The sequence below is a fragment of the Mytilus galloprovincialis genome, chromosome 7 (genome assembly GCF_965363235.1).
Source record: "Mytilus galloprovincialis chromosome 7, xbMytGall1.hap1.1, whole genome shotgun sequence".
Classification (NCBI taxonomy): domain Eukaryota; kingdom Metazoa; phylum Mollusca; class Bivalvia; order Mytilida; family Mytilidae; genus Mytilus; species Mytilus galloprovincialis.
This window is the reverse complement of record NC_134844.1, coordinates 57,131,119-57,146,228: the sequence shown is the minus strand read 5'-3', so window position 1 is coordinate 57,146,228 and position 15,110 is coordinate 57,131,119. Positions and strand designations below refer to the sequence as shown.

At 32.6% G+C, this 15,110-nt stretch overlaps 1 protein-coding gene across 1 annotated transcript; it reads right to left on the bottom strand.

Annotated features, from left to right (window-relative positions):
- Window positions 1-9,762: 9,762 nt before the first annotated feature.
- LOC143081802 (short-chain collagen C4-like) lies at window positions 9,763-14,731 on the bottom strand. The gene is made up of 5 exons (XM_076257496.1): window positions 14,681-14,731; window positions 12,901-13,086; window positions 12,346-12,408; window positions 11,280-11,516; window positions 9,763-10,064 (listed from the first exon to the last, which is right to left on the bottom strand). Exons 2-5 carry the CDS (start codon window positions 13,076-13,078, stop codon window positions 9,826-9,828), a joined length of 717 nt encoding a protein of 238 aa, XP_076113611.1. The 5' UTR covers window positions 13,079-13,086; window positions 14,681-14,731; the 3' UTR covers window positions 9,763-9,825.
- Between the last annotated feature and the right edge of the window lie 379 nt (window positions 14,732-15,110).

Sequence of the window (15,110 nt, the reverse complement as noted above, 5' to 3'; positions counted from 1 at the left end):
ATTTTGCGACAAGATTCAGACGTAGCAATGACATGTCGTGATATCTGTTCGTTACATGATTCAATTTTGGATGTAACGCGTCTTCTGATTGGCTGACGTCGTTTTGTGTATCAGCTCATCCGGTTTAGAATGGAATTCGAAAATACATAAAACATGTGGTGCACACTTTATATATTACAGTCATTCCCTAAATGGTATTGTCGGGTGATTCCTACGATTAATGCGTACATTTATAAACAAATGTTTGAGTAAGAATTCCGACTAACGTCTTTTGTAAACCACAAATTACAAAACTGTACTTAATATTAATCCTCTTTAACATGTTTAACATCGAACATTATTTGCCTTTTTAAATCTTGTTATTCGAGCGCCACGTTTGAAGACGAAACGCACGTCTGGCACAAAAACAAAATGTCAATTCTGGTATCTGTAATGAGTTTGTTTTTAACTAGACTAATGAAATAGAACCATATAACACACGAGGGATAACTAGACTATTACTTAGGGGATATTGAAAGTAAAACGTGTACATTTTCACAGTATTTGACATAAAGTATGATACAGTATTCAATGAAAACAATATTTGGAAAAAACGCCTATTTGAAAATATACGAAAATCAATTTAATCTTTATGTTAGACTTCATATGTCCTTGGATATTCCAGTGTTTAAGTGTCAGTAGAATAGACAAGAAGTGCGTAGTCCTTAAACTAATGCTTTTTTAATTGCAGCAAACTTACTACATTTTCGTTTAAGTAATCAGCAATTATATCCATCTGTAATTTAAAGCTTGTTTGTTCATCAATAAGACATGCTTGTTTCAATTGCCCACCTTTGAACATGACAGATCAAACAACTGAACATGCTCGTTATCATGTCATAACTTAGTTTCCAGCAATTACATGGACTACAGTAATTCATTGAAAGTGTTGCTATGTTTTAAGATATATCTTTTTTTTTTTTGCATACTATAAAAATGAGAATGGATATTGGAAATGTGTCAAAGCGGAAACAACCCGACCATAGAGCATTTTAAACTTCTGTATGTCATCTTATAGCTAAGATATCTTTCTATCATGCACTATAAGTTTAAAATTGTGTTGTTTCCATGACTGTTGTATGTGTGTATATATTTTGTTATCCAGTCGATTTGAAAAGATCACTAGATCTTGTATTAAGCAGTTAATTGAATACCGTTTTAAAATAATAAAACTTTGTATCATTGAGCGTACAGATCCACGGAACAGTAAAGTATTTGTCAATAGCAGATTTACCATGTAAAACATAAGTCATGATGCAAATATATATATAGTGGTTTAATAAAATTAATGGTACCAATTTTCTTGCACCAGATGCGCATTTCGACAATACATGTCTCTTCAGTGATGCTCGTGGCCAAAATATTTGAAATCCAAAGCTTATATAAAAGATGAAGAGCTATAATCCAAAAGGTCCAAAAAGTATAGCCAAATCCGTGAAAGGAGTCCGAGGGAGATACATTCCTTAATTTATAATCATTTCTTTTAAGTATCTACCTACCACCGTTTAAACATATATAGTAAAAACTAATGTATTACATTAACATTGTAAATGTTAAATAGGTGTTTAACTGCTACCGTTTTCAGTGCAAATGATATAGACACAGTTCTCGTACAAATTAAATACAAAAAACGGAAAGACTTGAGGTCATAAATACGACATCAAAAATGTGCAGGCAGCAAAACCATACAACGACCCTAACTAAACAAATAACCCATCCCTGGTGACATTGACATACCAGTTTGATGGAGTTCTTTTTATATAACAGAACGGTAAGAATACAATGGTTTGTTTCACAACTGGTTTGCAGTTTGGTTATATGACTATGTCAGCAATATGACTATTTCAACAACCGCTTTTATTGCGAGTTTGACTTTACGCATTTGGTATGGTCAGTATGACTTTTTGCAATCACTTTCAATTGGTGAATATGAATTTTACATAGCTATTATTTTGTTAACTACAGTTCATGTGTGGTCAAATCATGTATGTAATCTTTGTTAAAGACATCGTGTCGAGCAAGAAATGATACAATTAAAAATGAAAATGGGGAATGAGTAAAAGAGAGAAAAAACAATGCTGATATTACGTACCGGTTCAAAATAGCATTAATAATCGTCAAAATTTCAAAATTCTGTCTGTACCGTTTTATTTCAGTTAAAACCCTTCATTATTAGTTTTTATAAATCTTCATTCGTATAGTCGAGATAACTTATTAATATTGACTGATTAATATTGTTATTCCACCATTAACCTGTTATTCAACATTACCTATACGTCATAAATTAAGTTGTAGTTTCGTTGATGTTTGTAGTGTGATATTAATTATCAACATCGTCTTATCTATTTCTAATAGGTAATACAATGTTTGTGGCGACTTTGATGGTTCCTCATCTTTGTCGTAGTAGACCATGTATATGTTCAAGATCAGTTTATATATTATCGGGTTTTCTACTCATTGATACCGTTAAATATCAGCCGCAAGCCACAGTGTGACCCATGTTTACGAGTGATCGCAGCGATATCAGTCCCCGAGGGTTATATCAATAGCAAGGTATAAAACAGTAAGTCGGAACAGACATGACTTAATTTAACATTGATTATATTGTTAGTTTATAGATTTGGAAATTAATTTAAAAAAAAAATATTAAGATTTCAACTCTTTATATAGATTCTTGATATCTATACGAAGAAAAAACGATTATCTGTTTGTTGTTCTATTGTTGGCATTTTGCGCGATAGCAAGCTTGATAACGTCTCCTCACAACATATGACGTCGCTGATAATGCCTGCTCTCCTCTCGTAGCCGTGATATTACGGAGCGACTGAGCAAGGTGCTATTTGCATTTGACTGTTGATGGCATATTTTTAGTGGTCTGAGTTAAATCTATTCGCCTATTATGTTTATTAAACGTATGCCTATTTAAAGTTTGGTATATTGCAAATATACAGTGGAGATCAGTTCTAACCTCTCATAAATTCTGTCAGAATCTGTCAGGAGAACTGTTCTAGAACAGTATGTAGAACTGTCAGCCTGACACCTTTTAGTCAGTTCTAGGTTAGAACTGTTCTAGCTAGAACTGATTTGGTCAGTTCTACCTAGAACTGATTAGGACAGTTCTAGCTAGAACTGATCCTGACAGTTCTACTCTAGAACAGTTTTAGACAGTTATAGCTAGAACAGTTCTACGGTTAGAATTGATTTCAAATTCTACGGCTAGAATTGATTTATAAATTCTACGGCCAGAATTAATTTATAAATTCTACGGCCAGAATTAATTTATAAATTCTACGGCTAAAATTGATTTATAAATTCTACGGCTAAAATTGATTTATAAGTTTTAAGAAATATTTGTCTTAATATAAAGGCTTCGGCAAAATAGCGATTAATATTATTTAAAGTTTTGCTATTTTGCCGGTTTTATTTCAGATTTATAATCGGCAAGAGAACATGTTTAACCTCGCCATATTCTGCATGTATGTGCCTGTTCCAAGTCAGGAGCCTGTTATTCAGTGATTTTCTTTTGTTGATGTGTTACATAAATTATTTGTTTTTCTTTCATTTTTTTTAACATAAATTAAGCCGTTAATATTGGGGGGGGGGCATTATTATTTCATTTATTTTACATTTGTCATTCGGGGAGTCTGGATGACTCATTTTACATAACAAAATTATCTGACCTTAATGTAATACGTTATTCCGGCCTAAACCACCAGGGACGGATCCAGCAGTTTAAAAAAAAAAGGGGGGGTCCAACTAAAATTTATTGTCCTCATTCAAATGCATTGATCTTCCACAAAAAGGGTGCTGTACAGTAATTCAGTTATAATTTTAGGTCAAGAGGGACTGTAATATATACAAGTTATAGCAATATTGGAAAACAATGACCTCAAAATTTTGTACGCATGAATTTATAGTGCCACCATGTCCTCTTTTTATTCAAAGTATTGAATCGAAAACAAATATCAGTAGTTTTCATACTTCAGACTGAGTCGTGTAATAAAATCTTTTGACCGCATCAATCTTAACTGACCATATTTGCTCTTTCTTTCTGCAAATCTATATAGCTGTACAGCAATTCAGTTATAATTTTAGGTCAAGAGGGACTGTAATATACAAGTTACAGCAATATTGGAAAACAATGACCTAAAAATTTTGTTCGCATGAATTAATAGTGCCAGCATGTCCTCTTTTTATTCAAAGTATTGAATCGTAAACAAATATCAGTAGTTTTCATACTTCAGACTGAATTGTGTAATAAAATCTTTTGACCGCATCAATCTAAACTGACCTTATTTGCTCTTTCTTTCTGCAAATCTATATAGCTGTACAGTAATTCAGTTATAATTTTAGGTCAAGAGGGACTGTAATATATACAAGTTATAGCAATATTGGATAACAATGACCTCAAAATTTTGTACGCATGAATTTATAGTGCCACCATGTCCTCTTTTTATTCAAAGTATTGAATCGAAAACAAATATCAGTAGTTTTCATACTTCAGACTGAGTCGTGTAATAAAATCTTTTGACCGCATCAATCTTAACTGACCATATTTGCTCTTTCTTTCTGCAAATCTATATAGCTGTACAGCAATTCAGTTATAATTTTAGGTCAAGAGGGACTGTAATATACAAGTTACAGCAATATTGGAAAACAATGACCTAAAAATTTTGTTCGCATGAATTAATAGTGCCAGCATGTCCTCTTTTTATTCAAAGTATTGAATCGTAAACAAATATCAGTAGTTTTCATACTTCAGACTGAGTTGTGTAATAAAATCTTTTGACCGCATCAATCTAAACTGACCTTATTTGCTCTTTCTTTCTGCAAATCTATATAGCTGTACAGTAATTCAGTTATAATTTTAGGTCAAGAGGGACTGTAATATATACAAGTTATAGCAATATTGGATAACAATGACCTCAAAATTTTGTTCGCATGAATTTATAGTGCCAGCATGTCCTCTTTTTATTCAAAGTATTGAATCGTAAACAAATATCAGTAGTTTTCATACTTCAGACTGAGTCGTGTAATAAAATCTTTTGACCGCATCAATCTAAACTGACCTTATTTGCTCTTTCTTTCTGCAAATCTATAAAGCTGCACAGTAATTCAGTTATAATTTTAGGTCAAGAGGGACTGTAATATACAAGTTACAGCAATATTGGAAAACAATGACCTCAAAATTTTGTTCGCATGAATTTATAGTGCCAGTATATCCTCTTTTTATTCAAAGTATTGAATCGTAAACAAATATCAGTAGTTTTCATACTTCAGACTGAGTTGTATAATAAAATCTTTTGACCGCATCAACCAAAACTGACCATATTTGCTTTCTTTATGTGAGTCTATATAGTTGAACAGTACTTCAGTTATATTTTTTTTACTGTAGTATATATAAATAACTGCAATATTGGAAATTGAACAAACATCAGTAGTTTTCATACCTCAGACTGACTAATGTAACAAAAATATGTGTCTGCATCAATCAAAACTGACCATATTTGACAGCATCAACCAAATCTGACCATATATGACTGCATCAGCCAAAACTGATCATTTTGCTTTTTTTAATGTAAAAATGCGCGAAGCGGGTTTTTTAATAGTGTGCACCACATTTTTTATGTTATTTCGAATAGACAGAGTATGAAAAGTGCCTTTGACCTCAATCTTCAAACAGATGTAGAATGGATTTGAATAGAGATATTTTCATAAAGTTAATTTAACTGTTCCTAAAAGTGGGAATGATAAGTCATTTCTTATAATTTAATTCTAAATTCCATTTTAAACCTTGCCAAACCATGATAAAACGTTGATGACATTACGGTCACATGACTAACTTGTGTCTATGGGCGCTGATAACACAATAACGACAGAAGACCCGTTACATCCAAACTTAAATTATTAAATAATGAACCGTCACAAAAAGTGACTTTTTATTTAGTCAGTAGTTCATGATAGTTTTTTTTTAAACAAAACTATTTAACGGCATCATCCAACACTCACATCACTGATTCATATACCTTTATTTTAATATGAAAAGTACATGTATGAGAAGTTCTCTTCTTGGAAAGGTATACTGACTATACTGTTAGACTAATATAATTTGAAGAAGAAATATTATTGGTTTTGTTTGTAGCCTTACGTCCAGTGGCAAATATTTCATTCATGTTCAGATCGAGTATATTTTTCTGACGTTCCAGACTCCCAGATATTATCGTTATGGATAAGTTTGGCAACGATATAATGCAAATCTGAGACCTCAGTGCAAATGTACATAGTTTTCTTGCGTTTAACAACACTGTGTTCATTACTATGATATCCCATAATTCATCCACTGTACAATTTTCGTTTGAGCATTTGTCAAAACAGAATCTTAAATCATGAATGTAAATCCAAGGCAAACAAGGTAAATTAAGATTAAATTTACTTGAATTAAATGCAGAGTTATATTTACGAAGAGACTGTTAAAAACGGGGAACGAAGAAACGTAAACAATGATGTTTCATTTGCAATCTCATAAAAATATTTCTCCGATGAGTTGGATAACCTCCTATCCACTTCGATATTTGTACATGTAAATTTTGATCAGTAAAAAATATAGAAACATCTGCTATTATATATAGTAAAGTAATTGGAACTGATTTTTTCTTCTAAATTCTAAATTGCCCTTTCTGCAGTGACGTCATTTAGAACTGTTCTACAGTCCTGACTGATTTAGTCAGTTCTGCTGACAGTTCTACGGTTAGAACTGATTTGGTCAGTTCTACCTAGAACAGTTTTAGACAGTTCTACCCTAGAACTGATCCTGACAGTTCTACCTAGAACTGATTTAGTCAGTTCTACCTAGAACTGATCCTGACAGTTCTACCTAGAACAGTTCTAGGGTAGAACTGTTCTAGCTAGAGCTGTTCTAGGACAGGTTAGAACAGTTCTATGACAGAATATTCTGACAGTTCTAATGAGAGGTTAGAAGTGATCTCCACTGTACCTAATAGGTATTAAAATAGGCTATTTTAACTTTAACGGCGAACTGTTCCCTATAGACCCTCCCCCTTTCCCTCATGTTGTTAGTTTCGTTAGTTTATTTGTTTTGTCGTTCTTTAGGACATCAAGACATGCTCGATATGCCTTAATGCATTTGATTGAAGTCAATAAAAATCAATTATTATAATAATTGCTGTCGTTAACTGAGATATACCACAAGAGTTCAAACTGCAAATTTTGACAAATGTTTGGAGCACAGCTTGGCAGTTATAAGTTTCAACTCTGCACACTTATTAAAGTACTGCTGAAAGAAACAATAACTAATTTGTACAATAAAATGTATAGATTCGAAGAGTTTTCTCTCTTTGTATCTTATAAACTGGCCACTACTCTTTTCGTTTTCTTAAAAAAAAAAAGGCTGCGCAATTCACATAAAGAAATGAGCTACTTAGACTGTATGCCAAGATTACTTTAACGAGCTATCTTCTTTTTTCTTCATATGAAGATACTAATAATTCGTTGATTCATATTCTGTATCAACGGCACACATAATGTTCTTGGAGTGTAGATTATAGTTCCTGATATTGTTTATCATCTTAATTACGTATTATAGTGTTCTTATTTTTGGCTTTGTATACTTTTCACCTTTACCTTTTAGTCCATTTTTAGATGTAGTTATATTCTTTTGACGTTGCTTGGTATCTATAATACATCCCGTCATTGTGCTACGTGTACTGTGCTTTTGCAATTTTTTTTTTTTAACGAAATGTGGTTTGTCTTCAGAGTGTCTATTTGCCATCTTGGTTCTTCTTTATTGGCATACTTGATTGTGTTCATAGTGATTAAGAATATAACACAATGTTGACTGCTTTACCATTTTTTTTGTGATTATAGTGTTGTCATAACTCCGGTCGTTATTTATTTTTTATTTTTTCCACATTTTTCCTGTCGAAATCTTTTATTGTTTGCTTTACGGTATGGGTATTGCTCAAAGTTGAATACAAAAAAAAAGGACATTAATTAGTAGTTTCTGAACTATACGCCAGGAAGCTCGTTATTATTTTCAGCCCGTCACGTTAATTTTTAGTAATATATTTGACCGAAAGCACAATTTGTAAAAGGGTTAGCTCACATGTTTTGTTTGTATATATTTATATATTGTTTGTATTTATGATACACTTAATTTTGCAATATACATGTAGCTTTTCAACATTACAAGTTCTTATACATGTACACCCTTTTAGATATTCGGCTCTCATGCATGTAAATCCAGAAAAGGGTTTCGATCTTATAAAATGTTTATGTGTGGTTTTAATTTTTTTACACCATTGGATCGATAACACTACTGATTGACAAAGAGTATTATCAACAGATTAGTATTCTACATGATTTATAATAAACTCCCTTCGCCAAACGTTACCTTAGGTGGGTGTGGCTATATTATTTAGGTCCTTATTGTCTTATTCATCATAAACGTTTTCAGTATTTAAACATCCTTGCATGGTTTCCAATGTTTGTACTTTGTACTTGTTTGGCTTTATAATTATTTTGATATGAGCGTCACTGATGAGTCTTATGTTGACGAAACGCGAGTCAGACGTACTAAATTATAATCCTGGTACCTTTGATAACTATATTCAGACTAGGGCGTTCCTGATGAATGTATATTTAGAAAGCCGCAATGAACCCAAGCCATACTGTTTAAAATGTATAACTATAACTTTCTTAAAGTGATTTTAAAAGCTTAGACACGGGTTATGTTCTTCTTATATATGTTATGATGGTATGATACTAAACCCCTAAAGGGAAGGATTGTGCCTGATGTTCATATGATGAAATCATAATCTTTCAGTCAGTTTAATTGAAGTCTGGAGCTGGCATGTCAGTTAACTGCTAGTAGTCTGTTGTTATTTATGTATTATTGTCATTTTGTTTATTTTCTTTGGTTACATCTTCTGACATCAGACTCAGATTTCTCTTGAACTGAATTTTAATGTGCGTATTGTTATGCGTTTACTTTACTACATTGGTTAGAGGTATAGGGGGAGGGTTGAGATCTCACAAACATGTTTAACCCCGCCGCATTTTTGCGCCTGTCCCAAGTCAGGAGCCTCTGGCCTTTGTTAGTCTTGTATTATTTTAATTTTAGTTTCTTGTGTACAATTTGGAAATTAGTATGGCGTTCATTATCACTGGACTAGTATATATTTGTTTAGGGGCCAGCTGAAGGACGCCTCCGGGTGCGGGAATTTCTCGCTACATTGAAGACCTGTTGGTGACCCTCTGCTGTTGTTTTTTATTTGGTCGGGTTGTTGTCTCTTTGACACATTCCCCATTTCCATTCTCAATTTTAGAACTTGAATTTCAATACTCAATAGTCAAATGCAACTTAGTTGCTGAAGGGTCCAACATATTAAATTTTAATGATCCAGAATTAATTAATTGCCCAGGACAATACAAATAGAGTTACAAGGAAGGAGATCTTTTTGTATTAAAAGAGATGCCGAATATAACAAAGGGACATTCAAACTCAAAGTCGAAAATAAACTAACAACGAATTGGCAGAAAAAAAATGAACTACTGTTTTCCAAAAACCTTAAAAACAAAAGACAGAGCAAAACGAACCCAACCAAAACAGGGAGTGAGCTCAGGTGCTCCGTACGGAAGGGTATACTAAATTCGGTCAATTGGTTATATTTAGCACCTAATCAATTAAAAATAAATAAGTGCAAGCAGGATTGTATTATTGTTTTATATAAATTAAGTGCATTTAGTATCTATTCTTGCTTTAATAAACTATTTCGTACAAACAACGCATTGCACCTCTACTGCATCTGTGTATGGAGGACACCTCAAACTGCCACATTTAGTACTGATTGCATAAAATAAAGCCCCGTTTTCATTGCTAGATTTATTGTCGAGCGGTTCGGCATTCTTGTCCACACAAGCATAGTCCTTACTACTGGTAGTCTTATGACCTGCTAGAAGATAACCACTATATTCTGGTGTCCAGCCCTTATAGCATGTTTTTCTGCCTATGATTGAAAACAATGTTGTTCTTTTAAGTTAGTTACAATAATATTTCCTCAACTGATTTTAAGACACATTTCTATGAATAGAACTTAAAAATATGTGGGTCAAATTATTTTGTTCAGTTACATAAATCATCGGTTACCACATTCTCCATCTTTTAGTTTACGGAAGTTTTGTTACATTTCTGTTGCTGAAAACACGCATCGACGGATACTTCTTGTTATTTTATGATTGTGTTGTCTTGTGGACCGATCTACAGTTATGAAGTTACTATCATTTCAATAGTTTTTACCGTTTATGATATTTTTTTTTTCTTTTTAAAATCGCATTTTTTTTATGGTAGGGGCAGAACTAAGAATTTATGGACAGTATTGTTCAATTTCGTAAAGTTCCTTTGAAATGTGCATGTGTGATGCCTTTTATTCATTTATGTACTGCTGTTGTCCACATCCGGGCACATGTCTTTAATTTGTTTCGATAGCGTTTTGTATTTTTATCTTCATATTTAGGATACTTTTGTTTATTGCATTTGTAAGATAAATATCAAGAGTATATTTCAATTAGTGAAGGGAGTATTTGAACGCCGAATTTTTCTTATAACAAGAATGTGTCCAAAGTACACGGATGCCCCACTCGCACTATCCTTTTCCATGTTCCATGGACCGTGAAATTGGGTAATTATCTAATTTGGCATTAAAATTAGAAAGATCATATCATAAACAACAAGTGTACGAAGTTTCAAGTTGATTGGACTTCAGCTTCTTCAAAAACTACCTTGACCAAAAACTTTAACCTGAAACTCCCACTTTCATTTTCTATGTTCATTGGACCGTGAAATTGAGGTCAAAAGTCTAATTTGGCTTACAAATTAGAAAGATCATCTCATAAGCAACAAGTGTACTAAGTTTCAAGTTGATTAGACTTCAGCTTCATCAAAAACTACCTTGACCAAAAACTTTAACCTGGACGGACGGACGGACGGACGAACGGAGCCACAGACCAGAAAACATAATGCCCCTCTACTATCGAAGGTGGGGCATAAAAAAGATTCAAATAATGAATATAGAAAGGATTACAGAAAAAAATATAATACATGTACACAGCACACACAAAGTAGAAAAAAATTCACATTATAATATATGATACAAAACAATTCCAATGACAAAACAGTATTTTTTTTCTCAAACTGCTAAATAAATGATAAACTTATTTGATACCTGGTATCATTAGTAGAACCGATTTCTTTCTTTGATGGCATACTGCACATGGTACTTCCATTTGATACATATCTCTCATTCCTGAGGGCTTTAATTTAGAAGTAGTCTCATATTCGGTACCAAATAACTGTGCGTTATCAGCTCCTGTTAAGGGTTTGCCATTTTCTGGATCATTTGGTAGGCATAAATTATTGACACCCCCTCCTTTGTTCGCATAATCGTTACCTCCGACTTGTCCTGGAAAACAATTTACCGTTTCTGATAAGGAATGGTATTTTTGAGTTTTAAAAAAGTTAACAGTTTTATTACAGTTAAAAAAACATAAGCATGATTTTTTTGCATCATACAGCGAACGACATAGATTACATTATATAACATTGATAGGTGTACATTTTACCGTAAAGCGCCATACTGCTTTGAAATGTGTCTATTATTGTTGAAGACCTAAGATCTCTAAACCAATGCAAAGGGATTTCTTCTATAAAACAATTATATTCAATGAGACGATATGATAATTTTTTTTAAAGACTCTAGTAAGCAGATGGCATAAAGAATTACTATGATTTTAAAACAACCCCCTAAAAATAGGTTCATATTTTAAGAATCAAATTGGGTATTTTGCCTCATTGCAAAATATACATGTATCTATTGTGTTTTCTTCAAATCACCAAAATATAACAATTGATTTTTTTTTCATTAGGTTATCCATGTTTACTAACAAGAAGATGCATATATGTTGAGTTGATATTATATTTGTTAAAGTTTGACTCAATCGTAGCTCTCCTGAATTTTTATTTGATTGATATGAATACTGTCGTGACGGGTCTAATCTTGACCTGATTTAAATACCTGACACCTCCTAGCAGAACATTGTGACCCAATAACATAGTATTGTCGTAGCTTGATTTGCATTACTTGATTTTCACTGAATTCGCGGACACTCACACACACCATCGCTAATGAAAATACAATCTTGATGTCGTTGGTAGTCCAAGCTTACAAATGAAAGGACAGAGGAGCAGACATGGAGAAACCTTTTCCAATATAGACATTTTCTTACTATTACCTGTATAGACCATATCTACTCCTTTTGGACATTCCTTCGTTCCCCAACGTACATATGTCACACCTACGTAAATAAATAGCATGAGTTCAGTGCTTTGCATTGAAAATTGCATTATAAAATATACATCTTAAAATATAAACTAAATCCATGTGGAATTGATTAAATTGCGCTAGCGCTGGCTAGCTGATGTGAAAAAAAATAACTTGTTTACAATCGATTTAAGTTTTGAAATTAGTATTAGACTTGCCAAAGCATGAACATACATGTACTTCATTGGTATAGTTCTGTAAGTATGTCGTCTCCAGTAAACCAGAATAATCCAGCCGTTATATTTTGCCCACTACTACTGTTCCCGAGAACTTATAATGGACTATTTGAGATATATTTCCATACTGATGTTAGAAAGTTCAAATACAGACCGATCGATTTATTAAAGAGAAAAAGATGATTGATTGTTGGTTGCTTTACGCCGCATTAGCACAAAAAATGCTATATCGTGGCGAGAGAGTAAAAGAAGGGCCTTTCGAACAGAAACATTGAGTGAATTATGCATACCTGATGTAGATGGTTTCCCTCCAGGAGGACATTCCTCTTTCCTAGAAGTATGGAGGTAATGTTTCATCATATCTACCAAAGACTGGTCAGATGCAGATAGGTCATAATCTTTACAATCATGACACTGGACAAGCACCGTTAATGTTGCTGTGATAATTACCACGTATGACAAGAACATGTTTGCTTCTACAATACAATTTACAAATTAAACATATTAATGCATAACTAAAACAGTTGAAGTCAACGCCTGCAGGTCTTTAAATTATATACACTTCAGGTGTGGTTTTCAGGTGAATTTTGTGAAATGTAAATATAGTTGTTCGACCTTTCTTTTGAATATACAAATTTTCCTTTGGATTACAAAATGATTAAAATCGTGTTATATTATGTTATACACATTACCTTTTAGTATCGTATACACAAGTTAAAAACGTTCACAAACAAATGGTAATCTCCTCCAATGAAAATAAAAATGCAGCACGTCTTTTCAGTAATCAGCTCAGTAGTCAGTGCTTCGGTACTGACATGATTAAACAAACTTTACTAAAATTGTCCGTTTATAAATTTTGAAATTATTATGAAACTAAGGTTTCAACTCCCTCAGGCAAAGTTGGCTTTAGATGAATTTGGCTACTAATTTTAGGTATTTTTAACATATAGCTCTTCAACGATTTTCGGTACTTATACATCTTCGGATTGCAAATGTTTGGCTTTGAGCGTTCCTGATGAAGGTAAATCCAGAAAAGCGCTTCGGACGCAATAAATAATTAAACGTGTTGTTTTATATTTTTTCATAAAGTGTATCCAACTAAATAGAGCAACACCCTGCAAGCAGTACGATTAAACAGTTTAAGAATAAAACAGGGGTCTAAATTATAAAAGAATGAATGTATTTTCTCTTTGAAAACTTGCAGATGTAGACTTTATCAAGCTTCGAAATGAAAAATACTACACGCTGTGCAAACTTTTTAAAACTTTGAATTGATATTAAAGTGTTACATGGACCAAAATTGGGCTAGATTTTGTATAGATTAAACATGAAACATTGAAACATATTTTTATAAATAAATAGAAACTAAAACAACAGATTTTTTTTTAAATAACACATAAGAAGGTTTTAGCTTCTATCATGGTGTTCCACAAAAGACACAATGGGATTACGGGGCTAGTTATTCTTTTTATTCTTTTTTCAAATTGCATGATATCTTGAGGTTAGTTTTATTTTCTGAATGTTCAAATTATATCAAAAAATGTGCCAAATTTAGACGATGTTCAGGAATTAACTGAAACTATGAATTTGCATTAGATTAATCTGTTTTCAGCAGAAGTATTTGTAATATTTTTATTAGAGAAATCAGACGGCAGTTTACTTTAATTTGATACACTAGTTTTCGGTTCAACAACCCTTATAGTCGGCAATAACAGTTACCCCGAAATGAGAAATGAATTTAACAATTCAAACTGGAAAAAACGACCTGATTCAAATGCATGTGTAATACGATAAACGAAAAACAAATATACTATACAGCGACAAACAACAACCACTGAACAACAGGCTCCTGATTAACTAATTATATATGAAATATGACCAATCTGTTTTTGTTGTGTCATGATGCCAAAGAGTTACAATTTATATCAAGAAATATACATATAACCAATACAGAAAAAGCTAGTACAGCAATATCATAAATAAACAAGAAATGCATAGCATTAAACATTTCTCTATATTTAGCAATGATCATTCGTTCTTTTCATTAAAAAAAATAATATACAGACATACCTTGTAAGCCTTTTACTTGCCGCAGTTACAAACTGTCTGTATAAGGAATTGTCTTGAATTTGTCTTTTCAAACCCAGCTATTTATGGTACATATGTTGATACATGTAATAGGTAATTAGAGAATTGCATGTATAGTGTATTGATTCGGTATATGTTTACATGTACATGTATTTTAGAGGTTAAAATACTAAATAGGATTTACTTTTGCTGATGTGTTTCCAAGGTTGTATAGCCAGACTATTTGCTCGGTATTAAAATGAAGATTCCAGTCGGTATAAAGTTTAACAATTAATACACGACCCAACAAGAATATAACGATGTTACAATATTGATTCCGGTGTTTACGGTCTAAGAACATATCCACGGTTGTCATTTGGTTTAACGAGAGAAATGATCGTGAAAGAATATTTAACGGCGGTCAAGTATTGAG